The sequence below is a fragment of the Vombatus ursinus genome, unplaced genomic scaffold (assembly GCF_900497805.2).
Source record: "Vombatus ursinus unplaced genomic scaffold, bare-nosed wombat genome assembly UNPS02014870.1, whole genome shotgun sequence".
In the NCBI taxonomy this organism is placed as follows: Eukaryota; Metazoa; Chordata; class Mammalia; order Diprotodontia; family Vombatidae; genus Vombatus; species Vombatus ursinus.
In genome coordinates, this window is record NW_020954648.1 from 8133131 (window position 1) to 8157775 (window position 24645).

General features: G+C 39.9%; 1 protein-coding gene across 2 annotated transcripts in view; it reads right to left on the minus strand.

Annotated features, from left to right (window-relative positions):
* The window catches only part of CREB3L2 (cAMP responsive element binding protein 3 like 2), a 164596-nt gene that overhangs the window by 62707 nt on the left and 77244 nt on the right, over nt 1-24645 (minus strand). For both annotated transcript variants that reach the window (XM_027842331.1, XM_027842330.1), the window contains exon 2: nt 12545-12761. In XM_027842331.1, the coding sequence (XP_027698132.1) occupies nt 12545-12761 (217 nt within the window). The remainder of the gene's footprint in view (nt 1-12544; nt 12762-24645) is intronic.

Consider the following 24645-nt stretch of genomic DNA (forward strand, 5'->3'; position numbering starts at 1 on the left):
AGAAAAGAAAAGAAAAGAAAAGAAAAGAAAAGAAAAGAAAAGAAAAGGAGAAGAAAGAGGTGGCTTCACAGAAGCCCGGGAACACTTGTATCAACTGAACCATAATGAAGTGAGCAAAACCAGCCGAACACCTTACCTATTATATCAATATTGGAAAAAAAATCAGAACAACAACACTGATTAACACAGTGTTCCAACCATGATTTCAGAGGTCTGATGATGAAGATTGCTGGCCACTTCATGACAGAGAGACACGTGCAGAATGACAAACACATTTTTAGGTGTGACCTTTGCGGACATTTGTTTTGCTTGACTATGCTTACTTGTTGGTTGTTGTTATTGTCGTTCGGTCATTTCAGTCATGTCAGACTCTTCGTGACTCCAATTGGGATTTTCTTGGCAAAGATACAGGAGTGGTTTGCTATTTCCTTTTCCAGCTCATTTTACAGTTCAGGAAACTGAAGAAAACAGTGTAAAGTGACTTGCCCAGGGTCACACAGCTAGTAAGTTATCTGAGGCCACATTTGAACTCAGGTCTTTCTGACTCCAGGCCTGAAGAACTATTTACTGCGCCATCAAAGCTGTCCATGCTTATGATACAATACTTTTATATTTCCTTTTTCCCCCCAATGGGCAGAGAGAGGTGGGAAGGAGAAAAAAAAATGAATGCTTGATAATTGAAAAAAAATTAATACACAGAACAACTTTTTTTATTGATGGACCAATTATAAGTTTCACTAACAGTATATTCCTGTCTTCCAACTCCATTTGCCTTTTATCACAATGGCCAAATTGAGGAGTATGAAGTAAAATGTCAGAGTTGTGATAATTTGCATCTCTCTCATTAATGATTAGAAGCATTTTTAATATACTTGTTAATAATTTATATTTCTTCTTTTGAAAACTGTTAATATCTTTTGCCCCATTTATTTAATGGAGAATGGCTCTTATTGTTACATATGTATGTATGTATGTATGTATGTATGTACATATGTACATCTTGGACATCAGACTTTTACTAGTGATATTTGGTATAAAGATTTGTGTCCAAATCAACAGTTTCCTTTCTTATTCTGGTTGCATTGATTTTGTGCATACAAAAACTTTCTTAATTTTATATAATGAAGACTGTCTATTTATTCTTTTGTCATCTCTAACTCTTATTTGGTTATGAATTATTCCATTAGTCATAGTCCTAAAAAATACTTATTTTTTTTTTAAATAATACATATCTGGTTACTCTTCTAATTGGTATTTTTTTTTTGACATATGGTATAAATGAATGTTGAACCTCCTTTCTGCCAAACTGACTTTTTTTCCTCTGGTAGTTGAGTTTATTGAACCCTGGGCCATCACAGTACACCCACAATATTACTCAATATACAGGGTACAGGATTCCCTTCTATATTATTCTCTCTCTGTTCCTTGAGTTTACAAATTATTATACAGAATCCTGGGCTGACTCCAAGTGAGGGAGAATGTTCAATTCAAGACCTACTAGGAGACTTACTTCTTCTAAGAGTATTTCCTCCCATATGCACTTAGGCATATAGCACATAACAATATCATCATGTTTGTTTGCTTGTTATTTGATGTACTGTTTCTAATGTCTATAGCATGTCTCTCCAACTAAGTTGTATTGTGCTTAAGGCAGGGAGGAGTTTTCTGAAATCATATTTATTCATTCCTCCAAGTATTTATTGAATATTAACTGAAAGTCTGATACAGTATCAGGTTCTTTGGTATGGTATACAAGCAGAATCTTCAGTAGCAAAAGCCATCTCCTATACAGCCTCCCTCCCTTGCCCCAGCAGTAAGTGAAAAAATGAGGTTTGTCTGAAAATACTCAGTGTCTGCAATTATATAGCTAGGGACTTTGTTTTCATAGGCTGTTTTACTAGACCACAGAGCTCTAAGCAGACAAAAGAGACACTATTAGCAAAGAAACATTGCAGTCCCCTTGTTTAGCAGAAAGGGAAATGGAAATACAAAGAAATGAATGGAGGGTGATGAAAGACCATATCTTTATATTCAAAGGCAGAAATTCATAATCACTCAACACAGCGGATATCTGATCAGGTTCTTCCTTTAGTTCATTTGTGCCAGGAGATTGAGTTACCATGTCTGAACTGATGATTCATTCTCATATATTCTCTCCCCCTCTCCTGTCTCTCTCCCTCCTTCCTCCTCTCCAATCTCCCCTCTTCTCTCTCTCTCTCTCTCCCCCTCCCCCCCCCCCCCCTCCCTCCCCCCCTCTCCCTCTCTATCTCTCTCTCTCCCCCCCCCCCGTTTCTCTCTCTCTGTCTTTCCTCCTTCTCCCCTTCAACTCTTCAGTCCTACACACTGCTCTCTTTGCAAGATATATTGGACTGAAGAAATCAAACTAGACCTAGCTGGTCACCTTCCCTACCCATAACTCTTCTCCTCCCCCTATCCTCCCAAGTATTGTCAACAAAAGCCAGATTTCTTCCACACTAGAAGCTAGAAACCTGAGGAAACAATGAATCATTTCTATTCTTTTCTTGGCACACTCCATCAAGTGTCAAATCCTATTGCATCACAAATTACATCACTTCCTACATCCATTCATTCATTCCATCCATGTTGCTATCATCCTTAGCTAGTTATCATCTGGACTATTTTACCTCCTCTTAACACTCCACCCCCTCCACTCACCTTACCACCATTTGCCATGTTTTTCTCATTTTCCATTCCCCCAAACATACTAGTCTCCATCTGAAGGCTCCAGTGATCTTCCATCATATGTATTTTAAAACTTGATTTCATCAGTGTAGATACTCCCTTTCTTGGCAAAATGCAGTTTTGTTTTGTTTCTGTTTCTGTTTTGGCTTTAGTGGCCAAAAAAGTCAGCTTCCAGACTTTGGGTGACCAGAACAAACAAACAAACACAAAACAAGACAAAATTCTCATTACCTTGTGGCCAATCTTCTGTTGATGAACCACCTAAACTTAACAGGTCTGGTTCCTTGGATGACAGATATCCAATTGATAATTGGCTCCATATAAAAGCTTTTCCAGCTTTGCGCTTCCAGAGCTCACTCTCCAGGGGCAAAGCCTTTGAGAATCCTTAATTAGGCACTCAGGGTTGAATTCTACTTTGAATCAAATTCAAATTCCTCGGTATATGTTAGAAAAACTTCCATGACACACCAGAAAGAATACTGAACTTGTCATGGGGTCTGAATTTGAATCCTGACTCTGCAACTTGCTACTTGTGTGACTTTCAGCAAGTCATTTAATCTTTCTGGATCTCAGTTTCCTCATCTGTAAAATGGGGAAGTTGGACTAGCTGACTTCTAAACTCCTTCCAGCTCTAAATTCATGAGCCTATGACCTTCTATACTGTTTTACTGTCTTTGTTTCATCTTAAATGCCACCCCCTACACTAAATAAGCAACTAAGTAGCACAATGGATGTATCACTGGACCCGGCATAAGGAAAACCTGGGTTCAAATCCAGCCTCAGACACTTACTAGCTAAGTAACCACAGGTAAGTCACTTAACCTCTGTCTGCTTCAGTTCCCTTGACTGTAAAATGGGGATAATAATAATACCTACTTCTCACAGGGTTGTTGTGAGGATCAAATGAATAATATTTGCAAAGCCTGGCACATTGTTGTTGTTCAGTTCAGGTATATCATGAGACATTCAGTTATGACTTTTCATGACCCCATGGACCACACTGTCCATGGAGTTTTCTTGGTGAAGATATTGAAGTGAATTTCCTTCTCCAGTGGATTAAGGCAAAGAAAGTTAAGTGACTTGACCAGGGTCACACAGCTAGTAAGTGTCTGAGGCCACATTTGAACTCAAGTCTTCCTGACTCCAAGCTCAGCACTCTATCCACTGAGCCACCTAGCTACCTCAACCTCCTGTGTGCCTGGCACATAGTAGGCACTTTACAAATGCTTGTTTACCATCCACCTTGCACCAACTCCATTCACTTCCCCCCAATCAATCTTGCTCATCTCAGGATGACATTCTAATTGTTCCATTCCTGCTTTTGAAAACTAGATTATGATTTAAAGTGTGTCCCTCCCATCTCACCCTGCCAAGTTGTCCCTCTCCCCTCTAACAGCTTTCAAAACTATACCTTCTCCTGGATATCTTCCTGGATTAATCCAAAGAAAGATGGCGGTTGTTTATAATTATTTATATTAATCACTCCATCCTCTCTAGACAAGTAATATTCATGCATATTCTCCCTGCTTTCCACCAAAATCACACACAGGTTGCCAACTTTAAATGACAGTTATTTTATTGCTGTAAAACAATTATATGGAAATAAGATATCAAATGAGATGATATTTTTGAAACTAGCCCGGTATCTAGCACATAGTAGACACTTAATAAATGCTTATTCCATCCACCCCTCCAAATGCTGAAATCACTGCAGAACATAATGATGGACACTTAAAAGCAACAGGACATCATTGGAAACTCAAGGGAATGAAGGGCATTGATATTGCCACTGGGTCATAAGAGAAGGAGTATGGAATTAGACTTTGGAATTCGTTCTGGATTCAAATCCTACCTCTTATACTTACTAGTTATGCAAATACCAATGTGGAAGTGACAACCTCCCTGAGATTCAAGCAACTTTCAAAGACTATAAGTCATAGACAGGTTCCAGTCTGAATCAGGTGGAAGGAGTTCCTGAATTGACCAAAATCAGAGATCTCATACATAATGACATTCATAAGTATATATGTTGTATTAATTAATAAACATATTTAAGCACTTACTATGTACCAAGCACTGCACTATGCTCGTTTTATTCTATTTGACTATGTGTGTGCCACGATGGCAAAGACTGCCTAATTTTCTCTATCTCTCTTAGTGCCCATCCACTTAGCACAGTGCTCTTGCACACAGTAGGTATTTAATAAATGTTGGTCGATTGATTTTCCTTGTACTGGTCTGTCACAACCCTAGATTGTAATTACCAAGACAAACTGCAATGAAGGAGAACAATTGATTAAAAAAACATTAAAAACCCACAGGGCATTGGAAGGGATACCAAGTTTAAATGAGATGTTCACTAACCTCAGGGAGTTTAGAATCAAGAATAATCTTGAATTTTACTTGATATATATAGTGCATTTACTTACATGTGTATATATGGTTTCTCTCAATAGAATACAAATTCCTTAAAGGCAGGGACTTTGATTTTTCTTACTACATTCATCACACACATATATGTCTACACATACATGTGGGGGGTATATATATGTATAGACACATGTGTTTCTCCATGTATACATAAATATATACATCTGTGTGTATACATATACGCATACATATTTACATGCATGAATATATAGAGAGAGACACAGACAGCTAAGTGGAACAGTGGATAAAGCACTGGACCTGGAGTCAGAAAGTCCTGAGTTCAAATCAGGTCTCAGATACTTAAATTAGCTGTGTGAACCTAGGCAAATTTCTTAACCTCTGTCTGCCAACTGGGTAAAATAATAGCACCTACCTCTCCCCATCACTGTGTGGTTAAAATGAGATAATATTTGTAAAGTGCTTTGGAAACTTAAAATCACTATATAAATGCCAGTTATTATTATTATTACTACTATTATATCCAGTATCTATTATAGAACCTGGTATACAGTAAGCACTTCATAAATGCTCATGGATTGATAAGGTACTAATCACTATAATGCACAACAATGTACAGATGGTACACTAAAGAGGTGTGAAATTGAGTGCTATGTGAGGTCTGAGGAGGGAAGCAGGTATTGAGCATGAATATTATGGAACATTGAAAAAATCAGGTTTGAGTGTGTGCACCACAGAATACTAGTTGAAAAGAAAAGTCTGATTCTAACTAAAATGTAATGTCCCAAAAGTCTTTGTTCAGTGCAAAGCTTATATAAGGTAGATATGGTCACATAGGGAAATCTACAACTTGCGGAGCAGCCAGAATCTGCTGGCCTCATTTCCTGATAAAAAGCAAAAGAAAGTCCAGAATGTTCACAGAAACCTACATCATCTTAGCCCAGACCCTTGCTGGTTTTTCTAGATCCTCCTTATAAGGGAAAGGCTTGCCTAGAAACTAGCTGGTTGCCTTGGACACTTCGACATTGGGTTATGCATGATGTGGTTACTGTCTTTCTTTCATTCTCCTGGTGGTTTTTTAGTGGGTCAGTCATCCCAAGATTGGCTCCCGTGGTTTCTTGGCCACATTAAATTCTTCGGCTTTTATGTTTTAGAAGAATCTGTGGCTTCAATTCATGCCTAAATATAGAAGAGTCTGGTTTCTATGACAGTATTTTTTTGTAAGTCAAGTTTTCATAGGTCCACAAAGAGCAGTTTCTTTAAATCCTCTTTGATGGGCATACCTTGTAGTAGGGTTACTTGTGATACTTCTCCCGGGTTACAGTGAAATTATAGGAATATCACTGTCTGAACATTAATGGACTCAGAATCTTAAGACCTAGGTTTAAGCTGAAACTCAGCTTTATAAAAATGGGAATAATAACATCTGTCCTACCTACCTCATTGGGCAGTTCTGAGGACAAAATGAAATAATAAACAAGCTATCCGCAAGCCTTATGAGTTTAAAACTGCACTAAGACTTTGGGGACACCCAGTATGATAAAGTGTTTGGAAACTGTAAAGTATCATACTCATGGTTATCCACATGGCTGACATTTCTATAGTACTGTAAGAATTAAAAAGCACTTTACAGACATCATTTCCTTCGGGTCTTACAATAACTTTATGAAGTAGAACCCCTGGAAGACATAGTCCCTTTAACATTAAGTACACATAGTGGGCACTTAATGGAAGCTTGTTGAACTGAATGAAGGTAAGTACTACAGACAAAATTACAGATAAGGAAAGCGAGGCTTGAGAATTTAAGTGGCTCACCCACAGTTATACAGCTAGTAAATGTCAAAGGCAGGATTTGAACCTAGTTCTTCTCTGCCGCCCCCAACTTTTCAAAACACCACACTGTTACTATGATCAGAACTTTTTTCCCCTACAATTAGGTTTGTTGGTACTTTAATAAGAAAGTTGTTTTTAGAACAGATAATTTTTAAAATTTTAAATCATTTAAAGACCAGGAATATCATATAATATGGATAAATATATAATATATAATCATATAGATAAATATAATTTAGAAAAGGAGACAACTTTAGAGGCCGTCTAGACCAAACCAATTATTTTGTAAGCTGAGGCCCAAAATGGAAAAGTAACCTAACCAAGGTGTTATTTTGTAACTTATAATTGTTAACTGTTCAATACCGAGTAAAAGTCAAAACTGAACTAAACTTCAAGCAAATTGGCATATAGTAGGTGCTTAATAAATACTTATTGATTTCAAACATTCGATAATGCATCATCAGATCACTGAGCTGAAACTGACTACTGATTTGTGTCTTCTACCTACTGAAAGGTCCTGACCTAAAATGAAGCCTGGGGGTGGTGGGGTAGAGAATGGAGAAGAAATAACTCCTAAAGAAAGTCAACGTTAGGAGACTATATGTCTAACCTTGTTGAGACCGACATTCCTCATTCCTTCATGCTCACTCTTATCCTCAAGACCAATATATACCGTGCACCAACAAGTGTGTGATTTGACATATTGTCTGGTATACTTCAAATGTTTGCCAACGTGCATACCAGTTTTTTCTGGTTGAAAAGATAAGGCTTGATGATTATTATCCTAATGCCGATAACGCTCACATCCTCATGCCGATAACGCTCACATCCTCACAAAGGAGGTGCTACCACCTGCATTCCAGGTTTTTCACATTAAGAATGAAAGATTCACTATGGGTCAGATTAGGGTATTATAGCATAAGAAAAAGATGGTCTGAATACAAGGAAAGCATAATAAACACAAACAAAAAGCAATAAATTCTTGAATACATAGTACTCATTTCTTCTAACAGGTTCAGGTCCACCATTTGGATGTGAACTGCTAAGCTTTAGAGGAGGCAGTAAAGTACTATCAGATCAAAAACCTGCTTACTAGTTTCAGACATAAGAGGAGAGAAAGAGAAGGCATTTTCACCAACTTTATAAGGAAGTAAATTGGGGCACCAAGATGTGATGGGATTTGCCCCCTTTCAAATAATTATCCATGTGTAGGCACAAAAAAAAATATGATTGGTTCAGGCAAGAGCTCAACATGGGGCCTCCAGTCTCCTAGGCAGACTTTCTCCATCATTATATCACCTTATCTAATTTACTTAATACATTCTCAGCTCTTCTCTTCATGCCTTATTCTCTTGATTCCTATAAGGAGGCATGCTTATATGGAAGAAAAAGGCCAGTTTCTATTCTACATACACAGCATTTGGGATTCTAGGTAGCAGGGAGTTATAGAAAGTGGTAATAACAACTCAAACTTCATCATCTCTTTAAGGTTTGCCACTGCTTTGCTCACAACAAACCCATGAGGTACGTGGTGTAAATATTATTACAATCCCCATCAGTTTCCAGCAATATCAGATTCAGGATCTGCCTGAGTCCGGGGTCTTAACTCCACTATTCTACACTGTAATTACATAAATATTTGACATGTTGCATCTGTTTTCTGTAAATAATCAATAAAATCTCTTGTACCCTAGCACTCCCCCATGAGAATCCTAAGTGGAGGACTACACCCACTTGGAACAACTGAATGTCATGTGCTTTTGGACGGATGACGAGAGATGTTTCCTGTAAGAGAATCGGATGAGTCCTGATAAGATTTAACGTATTACGTGTGTACACACACACACACACACACACACACACACACACACACACACAGAGTTACTGGAATAGACTGATTGCATATATTCAGCTAAATTCCCTTGAGTAATTTCACATAGCATTTAGACTCAGCACAGCGAAAACACACACTAGGCCCAGAGAAAAAGGAAACACGAACTTTAAAGCTTCAGAGTCTTGTTCCCCTGAACCTGAATCCTAAATAACAGCCTAAATTCCAGCAAAATGTAAACACCTTGAGGGTTGGAACAATGTCGTCTTCTCTCCTTTCACTTCTAGCATTTAACAGAGTACCTTGCAGTAAAAAGTTAATAAATATCTGTGGAATTAAATCATTAACCGTCCTAGGAGTTACCTATGCCAATTAAAATATAGTACAGGAAAGAAGCAAACAAGCGTTTATTTAATGTCTATGTGCCAAGCACTGTACTAAGCACTTTATAAAAATTATTTCATTTGATTCTTATAACAACCCTGGGAGGTAGGTAGCTATTATTATCCCCATTTTACAGATGAGCAAACCAAGGCAAAAGAAAAAAAATAGGTGATTTACCCTAAGTCACAGGGCTAGTGTTGGAAGCTGGATTTGAACCCAGGTCTTAGTGACCCCAGGCCCAGAGCTCTATCCACTTTGTCAGCTAGCTGCCTCTTAGTATAACATCGACCCATCCCCATCCATCTGATTCCTCAATATGTTTATTGAGGTCAACAGTTATTCATTCATGCCCACCATCATTCTAGAACATATGATGGGGAAAAAAATTCAGAGAGCTTAACAATCCAATTAAAAAGACAAGATTTTTATGTACGTATGTGTATTTACATTCGTTCACAAGCACAACAATGCTTAAGATCTATGATTTCATCAGTGTAGAAATTTAGAGATAAAATTCTCAGTATAGAAATTTCCTCTACATAGGCAGATCAAAATTCATCTATGACTTATTTAGCAGATGGGTCTTACGGAGGTGACTGAAGCCCAGAAAAGTTGAGTGACTTGCTCGGGGTCATGTGGTAAGCCAGTGCCAAAGGTAATATTCAAACCAAGATCTTCAATCTAAACTATAATCCAAGAAAGGTAATATCAGTATACTAGAGAGAGCACTGAATTTGGAATCAGAGGACCCAGGTTCAAATCCTGTCTATGAAGTTACCTGTGTGATCTCAGGTAAGTTGCTTAAGCCCTCTAGACCTCAGTTTCCTCAGTTTTAAAAATTAGTAGCTTGGACTAGATGGTCTCTGAGATCCCGTCAGTTCGAGGTCCTATGACTGTATGATCCATTCCATCTAATCAATCAATTAGTATTGCGTAATGTGTACTAGGCACTGTACTAGGTACTTGGGATACAAATATATAATATTAGAGAGCCCCTTTCCTGGCTAGAGAACTACAACACATGCAGAGAAACCAATGCAGAATATATGCAAAATAAATACAAAGTAAATTCAGGGACAAGAATGCATTAACAGCTAATGGAATCAGGAAAGACCTCTTGGATCTTTCTCTTTATTTCGTATATTTTTACATCCGTGTGTTATATCTCTATCAATGTCTGAACCTATGATTTTATCAGTGTGGGAAATGTGTAGAAATTCCTTCACTGATGCAAATAGACAATTAGTCTGTAACTTGTACAGTTGCTTGGGGGCACTGAGGGGTTAAATGACTTACCCAGAATCCCACACCTAGGAAGGGTCAGAGGCAGAACTCTAACTAGGTTTTCCTGACTCCTCAAACAGGCCTATATATTCACCATGCCATCCAGCCTCTACATACATACCAAAATACCCACCGAAAAACAAACCACAAGCAAAACCATGTCTTAGCAAGTGTAATGAATCCTATGTATCCCTTCTACTTTCTATTCTAATTGTCATCTCCCAAAATTGTGCCTTTAATACCTTTCACCTGGAATTACTACAGTGGTATCTTAACTCATCTATCAGTCTCCAGGGCTTCATCCCTCCATACCTGCACACTACTCCTGGAATAATCAGCCAACAGCATAGCTTTAGATCAGACCTGCTCTAACACTTCCCCTGTTTGCCTATTGCTTCAGAATAAAGGTTAAACCCTTAATTCATTCTTATGAGGTTAGGAACTTGTTTCTACAAATTTCCTGACAAATGATCAAAGGATTTTGAGTTAGGAGGAACTTTACTGATCACCTAGGAGATCATTCAAAAGACCGCACATACATTGGACAGTTGGAAGACCTAGGTTTGAAATCTGACCACAGACATTCACCAGGCAGGTCAACATGAGCAACTCATTTAATCTCTCAGACTCAGTTTCTTCATCTGTTAACTGGGAATAACAATATTTGTACTATTATCTCACAGGGTCATTGTGAAGAAAAGTACTTGGTAAACCTGAAAGCACTCTATTTAAGTTATTATTATTAAACCCAACCACATCCTTATTTTTGACACCGGAGAAAACTGGGTCCCAGAACGAGAAAGTGATTTGTACAAAGACACACAATTATTAAGTAGCATTTTTGAGGCTAGTGTTACCTCTACTACACCACACTGCTCCCCCCAAAATGTTATCCATCTTTCACCCTCTAATAATGAGAAACTGACCATGTTTACACTTTGGGACAATCTCTGATTGTTAGGAAGTTTTTTCTTCCAAGAATCCATGCCATGCTATTACAAAGAACAGCTGGGGTGTCCCGGGAACAGGAGAGAAAAGGATACCTAAGCAGTTGTAGGGATATGACAACTGTAGAAAGGGAGTTCAGAAAAAGAAGTGGAAAGGCACAATGTTTCAGTTTGAGGAAATCAGTCAATGTGTCATATCCCTGGACTGCCAGGAAATACAAGCAACAGCCTAAACCAGCCAGCCAGGCATGTGCTGGAATGCTGCCCAGTCCATACGTGGAACAAAAATAGCATATCCATGAAATATACCAATTCAACAGATAGGGCAATATTGTGTGCTAGGTATTAGTGATACAAGAGATAAACAAGACCCTCTAAAATACAACGCTTATGGCCCTTCAAAAAAATAATAAGGATTTACTATATCCAATAGGTTCTTGTAACGATGAATTTAGAGATTGTTCCAGGGACCCAAGACACAAAGCCCCCAGATATAACTCTTCCATTCGCTTTCTCCCTTCTACCCAGCACATTACACAAACTAGCCCGAAGGCTTACCTAAATAAAGATTTTTCTAAGACTCTTAGAAGATTCCGAGAAATTCATAGGGATACTGGATGGGAGATAAGGGAATAGGACATTTCTCTCTGCGTTCTCTTGCTATTTTCCCTCTCGAGCTGGCACTGGTGAGAATTGCAGTGAGCGCTCTTTTTTGAATACTATAGGCCCTCAGGAGTCATCATTCCTCCTAATCCCAGATCTTCTGTCCTTAGAGGCAGTGGGTCTGGGCACCAGGGTGGGATCAGGCAGAGAAAGATGCTGTCGTTCTGGTTCTTATGCCACAAACCTGGGGGCCCCCACCCCAGACTATTAAATTGCCTGTTGAGGTGGAGAGGGACCTCAGGAGAGGTTTAGAAGTCTCAGCACCATAGGGGCTTCTAGATATATGGTTGGTTATGTCTATGCGATAATCTAGCTCTGACATTTTACACACAATGGGTGCTATAGGAATGTCTGCAAATGGTAACAATAGATAAATATTGCCTCTGCTCTCAAAAAGCTCCCAAAAGAAAGTGCTCGCAGCCAATGAGAAAGCCCAGCTCATCACTATCCCCCAAACCCGGCACAGTCCAGTATTTCCATCCAAACCAGCCTTCTTCTGCTTCTCCCTTACCTTCATTGAAGGTATCTTCAGCAGAGATGTGGGTGAGCGGGGACTGAGGCCGGGAGTCCCCACACAGGGAGTAGCTATGCTCTGCCTGGATGAGAGGAGCAGGAGAGGCTGGAGATGGCTCCACCTCCATCATCTCGTTCTTCTCAGAGAGGAAGGGGTCATTCAAAAGCTGGCCCAGGACATTCTGGGAAAACTCATCCAGAAGCTCTGTAAAATGCTGTAAAACACAGGATGGTAGAACTCAGTTTCTGATAAATCAATGACTTTATGAAGAAGCACAGTTAGGGTGGGTCGGTGGGGCTTTGTCCCAAGTGACATTAAGGGTATACAATCCCTCACTGCAACAGTCCTCCAACCTACCAGACCAAATGCCATCCTCAGAGTACAGCTGCCATAGCACCCTCCTCCCAGGACCCACTAGCGTACCCCCAATTTGCCCCCTCTATCTTCCTGTCTTCTCCAACAAGAGTCAGGGGTTGAAGGCATGGGCTAGATTCTAGGGAATTGCCTGTTCCCTCTCCCAGTGGTTTCCAGCTGGGGAGGATTGTTTTTCTTTGCCCTGAGTTGTGTTGCTGGGCCTGGGGACCCACGTTATACCTTTTGTGAGAGATATCCAGGACTCATGGTAATATTGAGATATTCCATTGAGGATTTTTCCTAAACCCCCAGTGAGCTTTCCTTATCCAGTCCATCCTCCTCCTTCCCCTAGCAGCCTTTCCAACCATGGTATTCCAGACTTTCTGCCCAGAGGAGCCATCCTGGGGTCTCCTTCTTCCTCCAACCCACAGTGGTGCCTCAGTCTTGAAGAATCTTATGCCCCAAAGTCTGAGCTCCCTCCTCAACTGAATTTTGCCCAGGCACCAAAATTCCTGGTCACAGCTGTGACCTGCTATGTACCCTCTGGGACCTAAGAAGAAAATAACTTCCTGAAAATTAGAATTGGCCAGCACAAGCTAATGACTCCATGAGACATTAAGAAATAATCAAAGTCAAAAGGAGAAAATGTAAAATATCTCACAGAAAAAACAACTGACCTGGAAAACAGATTGAAGAGAGATAATTTAAGAATTATAACCTAACCCTAATTAAAACTTTATTTCTTTTTACAAAATAGCTAATGGTAATTGTAAAAAGCTAGAAATAACCTAAATATCCAAAAATAGGAGAGATGGCTAAATAAATTATGGCACATTAATGTAATGAAGTCCTATAACGCCATTAAGACCAACAAGTATAAGGAATACAGATAAGCCTGGAAAGACCTTTATGAAATCATTCAAAGTGGCACAAGTAGAGCCAAAAGAATGCATTACATACTTATAATGACTAGGAAAACTGAGAGTAATTAAAGTGTCCTGAATGCAAAGTATTTAAAAAGAGTGATAGAAAAGTAGTTATTTGACACTTTATTTGTCCTAATTAAGCTGTCAATGGTTACTTATTCAATGTGATGTTCAATGTTGTTTTAAATTTTAAAAAGCATTCAATTAAAAAATAAAGAGGACATATAGAAAACTGTCTTCCCCGCACTGATTATCAGACACTCAATTGGTTCAATATGAAAAATAAGTACTAGTTCCCTCCATCTTCTCAGAATTCTCTGAATACCTGTAACAATTAGGGACAATTTGGTGGCGTGGATAAAATGCTGAAATTTCTGGGAATCAGGAAGCCCTGGGTTCAAATCCTTTCTCCACCACTTCCTCCCCTGTGTGACCTGGAGCTAGTCGCTTATCGTTTCTAGACCTCAGGCCCTCATTTTTAAGACAGATGAGTCAGAATAGATGATGTCTAAAGTCTCTACCAGCTTGAATTTTATGATTTGTTGTTTCATAAATTGGCCTTCAAAAAGCCTCCAATCTTGTTCCATACAACATATGGGTATTTTGAATGAGAGGTTCTGCAATGCTCCAGCAATCTTTCAGTACCATAGTAATGATGTCCTCAGAGAGTTTCTTTACTTTAATACCATAAGCTTCTCTTCTAAGTTATATGAAAATACCCTCCCACCACTTCATAATTCTGACACTCAGGTCCTTTTTTTTTTTTTCCAAGCTAACAGAAACACCTTCCACAAGGTCTCCAAGTGCATCAGCTTATGTGAAATTCCATTAAAAACAAAAAAGTGTACTGAAGGAAAAGTGTGGAATTTTGAGGTTTTTGTCCCATCATCCATGGGACAAGCAAAGGCTTTACAGCATAGAAGAAAGATCACTGGACTGAGGGTTCTGGTTTTCGTTTCGGCTCTGCCAATAATCATCACCTTAAGCAAGTCACTCCAATTCTCTTGAGTTTCCAGTTCCGTCATCTGTCAAATGAAAGGGTTGGGCTTGATGATTTTTAAGATTCCTTCTAGTGTAAACATTCTATGATTCTAGGGGTGTGAGATAAAAGATTTGGAACCACCCATCAGCGTACATAGGAAAAGTAATTCCTCAAATCCACCCACTTCTACGGTAGTTTTTATAGATGGTTTCTTTTCAAAGACAGCCCCTTCAAAGGCCTATTTAAAAAAGTACCAATTTCCCATACATCCAGGCCACCAAAGCCACCTTCAGTCCACTTAACGGGGCCTTTAGCTTGAACCCTTGTTTGGTCCACTCTAGCCCTTAGTTTATTAGATAAATATTATTAAAGAGTATTATTAGATAATTATCATTTATAATGGAAGGAGATGCCCACGGTCAGAGGCATTGGGATTGTTCTATTCCCAAATCAGAGAACTCAGTGCTCCTCCTACTCCTGATAATCAAGGACTCTAAGCATTGGAAAGGAGGTCAGATATAATTTATTCCAGACTATATCTCAACAAGATTCTCCCTCTGTGTCACCTCTCCTTGAAAACCTCCAGTGAAGGGAAATCCGACATCCAGCAAGACAACCCACCCTACTTTGGACAATGCTAATCATCTGGAAGTTTTTCTTCACATCTGGCCTGCGTGTACCTCCAGCTTCCTGCAGCTTTCACTCACTGCTTCCAGTTCAAACAGCTTTTTAGAGCCAAGCAGAATAAATCTAATTCTTCTTCCAAGCGTAACCCTTCAGATCATTACAGACTGCTATCATGTCCTCTCTAAACTAATCATTCCCAATTCCTTAACATATGCTCAAATGACATACTCTCCACTCCTCTTCAGCACATGCTAGAGTTTATCCATGCTCTTCCTGAACTGGAGCACCCAGAACTGAACCCCAGTCCCCCAGGAGGGATCTTACTAGATCGGAGATCAGCTATTTCCTCTCTTGTTCTTGACAAGCCATCTTTATTAACATAGCCCGAAAATTCATTGACATTTTTGGCTCTGCCATGCCATACTGGTAACTCATATTGAGCTTGTAATCCACAAAGAGGCAATGTAGTACAGTGGAAATAACCTTGGACTCTGGAGTCAGAGGACCTAGGATGAAATCTTACCATTGACATTTACTACCTGTGTGGCTTTGGGCAGTTAACTTACCTCAGTCTCAGTTTCCATGAGAGGGTTGAAGTAGACATCCTCTTAGGTTGCTTCAAACATCTAAGCATTGGAAGGCACCCCAGACATCATTTATTCCAGACTGTATCTCAACAAAAATTCCCCCTCTGTATTACTTCTCCTTGAAAACCTCCAGTGAAGGAAAATATGACATCTAGCAAGACAACCTATCTATGGTCCTATGGTTTTTCTCATAGAATTTCTGGTCGCATCTCTCTGCACTCCATATTTGTGAAATTGATTGTTAATGCACGGGTAACTTATATTTATCTGTATTCAACTTCCTCTTATTCAATTTTGCTGATAAATGTGGCTAGCTAAAATTTTAAAAATGCTGACTTTGCAATCTAGATATGTTAGCTATTCCCCCCGAATGAATATCACTTGAAAATCTGACAAATATGGCTGCCTCAAAATAACTGATAAAAATATTGAAAAGCACAAAGCCAACAAATCCCTGAGGTCCTCCATCAGACACCTTTCTCCTTCTTTACGACAATTCCTCTTTGACTCTAGCCACGAAATCAGTTTTGAATTCTCCTATCATCTAGCCTATATTTATCTTGTCCACAAGGATAGCAAGAGAAACTTTTTCAGCAAATGCTTTGCTGAAACTGAATTATGTTATGTCTACAATATTCACTCTGAGTTATCAGTCTAGTTACCCTGTCAAAGAAATACATTTGGTCTGGCATGACTTATTCTTATTGAAATTACACTAGCTTTTAGAGTTCAATGTTTCTCTTTCTAAACGCTCATGAAGTATCCCTTTAAGTACAGGTTCTAGAATTTCACCAAGAACAGAAATTAGGTCCACTGGGCTATAGTTTGCAAACTCTGTCCCATCATTTTTTTTAAAATCAGGACACTTGCACTCTTCAATCCCATGACACCCTTCTCATTCTCTAAAACATTTCAAAGTTCACCCATATCAGTTTCAAAATCATGCCTACCCATTTTTTCAGTACCATAGAATGTAGTTTGTGGTGAACTAGGGACTTGAATTCATTAAGAGCAATTAAATGCTGTCTAATTGCCCCATAGAGAGCAGGTCTCCACACCCTGCAGCTCTCCTTCCCAATCCAAAGGTCATTTTTCTTGGAAAAGAAAACAAAAAATGGTGAATAGCTCAGTCTTCTCACCAGAGTCAATTATCCTCATCCCATCCACCTTAAAAGGCAGTCCTAATCCTTCTTCGGGCTTCTCTTCTGGCTTTTAAAAGGTGGTTTTGTTTTTGTTTTTGTTTTTTAAATAATGCCTTCTTGTTGTTGTTTATCACCAGTCTCAGCTGATTATGGTCTTTAGAGCTCCAGACTTGAGTCTCATAGGACCATATGTACCACTCTCTTGAATTAGCCTTTCATTACCCCTAGAGTCTCCCTTTTTCATCATCTGGAGTAATTTATGCTTATGTCTTCAGAACTTCATTCTGGGGAGCTTCTTGTCCCTCTGGGTTTGACCTTCTCTGCAGAATATTAGGTCATTGAATTGAATTCTACCTATCCTTCCGAATGCCTTGAAATCCACTCTCTCCACTTGTAGGCTGAACCTGAGGCTGCCTGTCTGTCTTCACCTTCTATACTGTGGACTCTATAATAGACAAGCCACTTGCCCACAATTTAACATCATTCTATTTCAGCAACTAGTCATTGTTGGTAAGAATCAAGCTCAGAATAGTAGCCCCTCTAATCGCTTCTTCCACCTTCTAAAAGGTAGACAGTATGATGTGTCAGTAAGCTTGCTGTGCTTTCTGGCAGACAGAGAGCTACAGCAAACATCTGGATATCTGAAGTGCCCCCTTCACATGACTCCACACCAAGCTTGTGATCTGGGTCCTCAGACTCAGGATCCAATTCCTCCTCTAGTGGATCTGTAGTACACATCTATGACAATCATTTCCATTTCATTCTCCACTGACCTTTAATCAAATAAATACGCTTTCCAGCATCTGTCTCTACCCAGGTTCCTGACTTTCTCATGTGAGTTCATTTTCTTAATATACAATGCTGCTCTCCTGCTCCTTTGATCTGCTGTTCCTTTATTCCAATCATGGCTCCCAGCCCATTAAGGCAACTTTAAGGTCAAATTTGCCTCCCTACATTAAGACCTCTAGTTTATGCTACTCATGACCCATACTTTGTACATTTGTACACAGACATCTGATTTATTCCTGGTTTTTATTGGATATTGTCTCCCATGTCTTTCTAGTTCTCTCTTTTGCTACCGTTCTTCCCATGGTTCCCTACTTGTAAGATGAGAAAGTTGGACTAGATGACCTCTGAAGTAGGGACTTTAGAGTTCTAAATCTATGATCTATGGTTTGCTACATTGTGTTTCCAAGAAGCCCACAATCTGGCCTGAATAGATGACATTTTTCCAGACACTGTATGAATACGTTCAATGGAAGATTCTGCAATGTTCCAACAATCTTTCAGCACCATGGTAATGACGTCCTCAGAGATTTTTCTCAACCACTTCATACCTTTGACACTCCGAACTTTTCTTTCTGGCTGCCTGAAAATCTCCTTAACTACTTGATAATTTTAAGACTCAGATTTTCTTCCCCACCCCCCAGGCCAAACAAACAAACAAATATACTTTAGAGCAAGTGTGTTGAACTCATCCACAGGACAGCAGAGGCTTTGTAATCTAGAAGAAGGAACACTGGACAGAACCCAAGAGACCTGGGTTGAGTCCTGGCTCTGACACTAATTAGCTAGGTAGCCTTAAGCAAAACATTTCATTTCTCACTCATTGTCTCTGAGAACCTTATTCTCTATAATCCCAGGTTTGGAAGATCTATGTGGTGGTAAATTTTCATTCTCTTCTTCCACTACCATCTTCAGACAAAAATCCTCCTGATCAGACCTGCAAGACTCCAGATAACTACATGTTTTTGCTAGTTCTTGTTAAGGGCATATGACCCCTGTCCCAGAGCAGCTCATTCCCATATTCTAAATTGTAATCCAGAAACCCAAATCCTTTTCTCTTTTAGCCAAATTCAGTTCCCTAACCTACTTAACTGTATTCTCTTCTTTTAATCTGTTACAGTAATGAAAACATCACCACGAATTCATAATCCTTAACACTGTTTTTCAGTATGTTTCCATGACTGTACATGTACAACCTTCATCAGATTGCTTGCCGTCTTAGGGAGATGGGAGGGAAGGAAGCAAGGAAGAAAAATTTGGAACTCAAAATCTTATAAAATGAATGTTGAAAACAATCTTTACATGTGATTGGAAAAAATAAAATACTGTTGGGGGTCGCTAGGTGGCGCAGTGGATAGAGCACCGACCCTGGATTCAGGAGCACCTGAGTTCAAATCCGGCCTCAGACACACAACACTTACTACGTGTGTGACCCTGGGCAAATCACTTAACCCCCATTACCCAAACAAAAAACAAACAAACAAAAAATAAATAAAATACTATTTACAAAAAAAAATTTAAATAGTCTTTTGAGAGAAAAAAACCACAGTGTTTTTCAGGTTCCTTCTGGTGGTATCATCTTTCTCCGTGTCAATCACCCTGAACCGTCTCAAGAAGACCTCTTTCACAGACCAAAGACATGCCCCAGGAAGATAGCAAGCTTTATTGTTGTTTATCACATTAATAAACAGCTGCCTCACTACTCCTTTGCAGGGAGTCAATAATCACTGCCACTGGCCCCTTCTTCTCACTAACTTCTCAGAAGCCCCCACCCTCATACCCACACTCCTAAGACCTGCTAACTTTCTTGGCCAGAGAGATTTTCTTTAAGCACTGGCTGAACATGTCTTCTACTTGGTTAACGACAATGACTATTATTCCCAGGGCAAAATTAAAAGCTCCCTGCTTGGCATTTAAAGATCTTCACAATCTGATCCCAGCCTAGCTTTCCACACATTACTGCCTAAACTGGGCTACTTACTGTCTCTCTGAGGAGAGGGAATGCACCCTCTCCTCACCTCTACCTTTCTGAATCCCTGGTTTCCTTCAATAAGCGGCTCCTTGTGACCAAACGGATAGAAGAAAATAATTCAGACCAGAAAATACAAAGAAAGATGAAGAACCCAAAAGATCAGATGAAAAGATTAGCCAATTTCCCTGGAAAGTGAAAGAGGGATGGACGATTTAGAAGAGATTGAATGATGCTTCAAATTAACCAAACATACCTATCATTTATCTATATTATGTATAGTTTTTACAATTGAAAACAAATAGCTGTGTATCTATGCAAGTAGATACCTTGAAGACAGAAGAACCATGGAAGACGTGAAAGAGGAGAAAGGTGATGCAAAGAAAGAAAGAAGGAAACAAGCATTTATTAGGAGCCTACTATGAGCCAGACACTGTGCTATGTATGCCCTTTTTACAAATATTATCTCATTTGGTCCTTGCAATAATCCTTCGAGGTAAGTACTACTATTATTCCTATTTTACAGATGAGGAGACTGAGGCTCAGTTTCCACATCTGTAAAATGAAGGCATTTAGAGGAATCAGCTCTAAATCTATTATCCTCTGACTTGCTGCACTGGAAAATAGAATCCTGCCCACCCGGAAAGATGCCAAGGACGAGCACAACACATAAAGCATTCAGGCAAAAAAAATGCTGACAACACACTTCCGTTGGCTGCCTTCCCTCAGGTCAACAACATATGGCAGAGACATACGGAGACAGAATCCAGACAGTGCAGTCATACCCTTCTTGAGCCCAGAGGCTTACCTGAGTCTGAACCTCACTCTGCAATCAACCACCTCTGGCCAAAGGCAACAAGACACAGCCAGTCTAATAATCCAACAGCTGTAGTTACCACCCTTCTCCTTCCATACCCCAGTTATGCGTCACCCCCACAGATCTGCAATGAGGGGGCAACACAGCTCACCTATGGTTGGCTCCATAATACTCACACTACCTTCCTTCACAGTGCTGTTGGGCTCACTCTCTCTCCTCCCCCCACTATATCCAATCAGTCACATCAAAACCGGTTGATTTCACCTTTGCAACATCTCCCCCATATGCCCCCTTCTTTCCTCTAACACTGCCACCAGCCTGGTGCGGGCCCTCGTCACCTCACACCTGGACAACTGCAATGGTATTCTGGTTGATCTCCCTTCCTCAAGTGTCTCCCCACTCCAGTGCATCCTCTACTCAGCTTCCTAAAGCATAAGCATGACCATGTCACCCACCTAGTCAATAAACTCCACTGGCTATCTACCTCCTCCGGATCCAATAGAAAACCCTTTGCCATTCAAATCCTCTTATAACCTGTCCCTTCCCCCACTTTTCTGGGTCGTCTAACACCTTATACTCACCACTCCCCACTCAGGGATGCCGCGACAGTGACCTCTCTGCTGTTCCTCCAAGACACTCCATCTCCTGACCCCAGACATTTGCACTTGCTGTCCCCCGTGCCTAGAGTGCTCTCCCTCCTCCTCTCTACCTCTTTGCTTCCTTTAAGACTCAGACAAAATCCTACTTTCCACATGAAGCCTTCCCCAATCCTTCATTTTGGTGCCTCCCCCTCTGCTGATCATTTCCAATTTATCCTGAATACAGCTTGTTTGTATATAGTTGTTTGCATGTTGTCTCTCCCATCAGACTGTCCTTAATTCTTTGCTTTTCTTTGTATCTCCCAGTGCTTGGCATATAGTAGGGGCTTAATAAATGTTTATTGACTGCCCTAATGACTGTTGCAAAGAAAGCACTTGGCAAACCTTAGGGTACAATATAGATAGGATCATAGATTTGTTAGCATAAGATGAAGTCAGTTCATAAATCTAGAGTCAGAAGGAACCTTAAGGGTCATTTAATCCAACCTACTCTTGCCCCTAAAACACACACACACACACACACACACACACACACACACACTCCATTATTATATATAAAGCCCAGAGGAGTTGAAGTGATTTTAAGTTTTTTGTTTAAGTGATTTGTCTTACCACAAATATTAAGTAAAAGCTGAGATTTTAACCTAAATCCTGACTCAAAAACCGAAATGTAAATATTTTAAATAATTATGATATTTTTGAAAGAGGAAGATGAGTAAATAGTATGATGAATAGAGCAGTCCTCAAAGCCAGAAACATCTGGGTTTGAATCCTGCCTCTAATACACACTGGCTGTGTGACCCCAGGCAAATTACTTGATCTCTCAGTACCAAACTCAAATACAAAATAAAGCCCTATGGGTCCCATGTTGACTTAGAAGACCACAAATAAATGTTACCTATGTTGTATTATATCTTTATTCATTTTGTTAACAACTATATTTTAATGTGATTTGGGCCTCAGAGCATTTGTGGCATCACATGCCAGGAGTCTGACACCTCTATCTAGGCATCTCTCTAACTCATAAATTTATAGACATAATTACCGAGAAGGTGCTGAGTCAACCTGCATTGGTAGAGGAAGTTTCCTCACCCAGGCCTTCCCTGACTGAATGAAATCACAAGTCCAATCCCAATTCCTTTTAGATGAAGCTTCTTACACATTAAAAACAAAACAAAAAACTTAATTCACTTTTTTTTGGTCTAGACTTATGATTTCATTAGTATAGGATATTAGTAAATGAGGAAATGTCTTCCACCAACGCAGAGACACAACCCTTGTCCCCTAGGGCCTGATTTGCTACCCTGCTTGCCAGGAAAGAGGTCTATCCACCACCTGGATTCAAATATTCCATTAATGTTTGGTCAGTTTCCTCTTAGAGCAGAGGAAATTAAGACAGCAATGAAAGCGTGACCTTGAACAAGTTAAGTCCCTTCATTTCTCTGAACTTAAGTTTTCACTTCTGTATTATGAGGGAGCTGGACTGAATGCCCCCCCACCCCCAGCAGCTCTGACATCCTAGAGTCCCAGCTCTAGAATTGGATGATTCTTTGGAACACAGAGACCATACAAAACCCAAATAGTATGGGCGATATTTTAGCCTTCCATTTGTCATCCACTAATCCCCTTGAGGCACACAAACCACTGCCATCACCACCCGGCTAGAAACAAGCTTAGGCAGTTTGGCAGGAAGTAGCCAGAACACAAGCCCACTGATGTTAGTCACACAGGCAGCTTTCACTTCATCGGCTGGCTCCTCCAGAAATACCTTCCAGTGATTTGATATTCTTCATTCCCTGCTGAGGTTGAGGAACACTGCGGTGTTATCCCTAATGTGGGGGAAGGGCTGGAAAGCAAGACTATGTTTGTATGCCTGGGACTTGGTGGGGACGTTGTATAAACTGAGCTGGCTTTGTTGACACTGTGCTCCCCTTCTCCAAAGCAACATCTGTTCCCTCTCTGCAGCACAAATAAAGTTGTTGTTGTTTTTCTCCCCCATTAGCAACCCCTGGATAACCAAGAAGCCCTTCCTGGCCTAGCTAGACCTCATTGATCCCTCCCTTCTCTGAACATCTGAACCACAGAGGAAAGTCTTTAGTGATACCCTATCGGACAACGTTCTTTCATTCCTTTACTTGTGTTAGGCTTTTCTCTTCAACCAATCTGTAAACTCTTTGGGAAGGGGAGGGTGTCATGACTTACACTTCTTTATACCTTCCTTCCACTCAGCCCAGCAAAGTGCTAGACAAAAGGTAAGTACAAAATAAAAATAGAATACAATTTAGAGCTGGAATTAGGGATCTTGGAAAATCACAAGATTTTCCTCACAGAACTGGATGATACCTTAGAGCTCACTTAGTCTAACTCTCTCATTTTACAAATAAGGAAACTGAGGCCCAGAGAGATGAATTGACTTGCCCAGAAGCAGACAGTATTGAAATAAGATAAAAACTGGATTTAAAGCCAGTTTGGTCTAACTCCAAATCCCGTATTCTTTCTACTATACTACTTTGCCTACTATGTTACATACTGACTATGCCCAAACTACAGATTCCCTCCCTCTCCTAGTCTCCTACCACTACTCAGCAAGGAAAATTTGCTTCAGCTGGGTCTTCTTGGCAGCAATTAGCTTCAGGGAGGGGAAAAAAAGCTTAACATCCTCCTAAGGGTATCATTATGCAGGCCTTAACCAGGTGTCTTCCATATATGAATGTCATCTAGACACACATTCTCTAAGTGAAAGCTGGGATTTGATTTCTTGGAAGATAATAAACCAAACAAAATACATCTTACTATGTTACAATATTCTCCAACCAGGTTGCACTCCACCAGCTGATCAATCTCTCTAACATATATCTATAATAAATCACTTCCCAGTTCAAAACCCTTTAGCAATTCCTAATGTATACCATATAAAGTCCAAATTCCTCAGCCTGGCATTCAAGGCTCTCCACAATCTGAATCCACCTTCCCTTCCCAGGTCCTCCAAGCTCCTTCCTTTCACTTAGATAAGATTGCCCTAGTTAAGAGGTTGTTAACTTCTTTTGTTTGTCATCAACCCCTTTGGCAATCTGGTGAAGTTTAGGGGCTCCTCAGAATAATATTATTAAATAACTGAAGGAAAAGTTAAATTTCAGTCAGCAGTTACTAAAAATAAAGAGGTAATTTTTTTTTTTGACCATCCAAGTTCATGGACTTCCTGAAATCTATCTCCAGCCTCCTTCATGGATGGACCCCAGTTTGAACATAATCATGCAGGATGCTTCTTTCTCTCTCTCTCTCTCTCTCTCTCTCTCTCTCTCTCTCTCT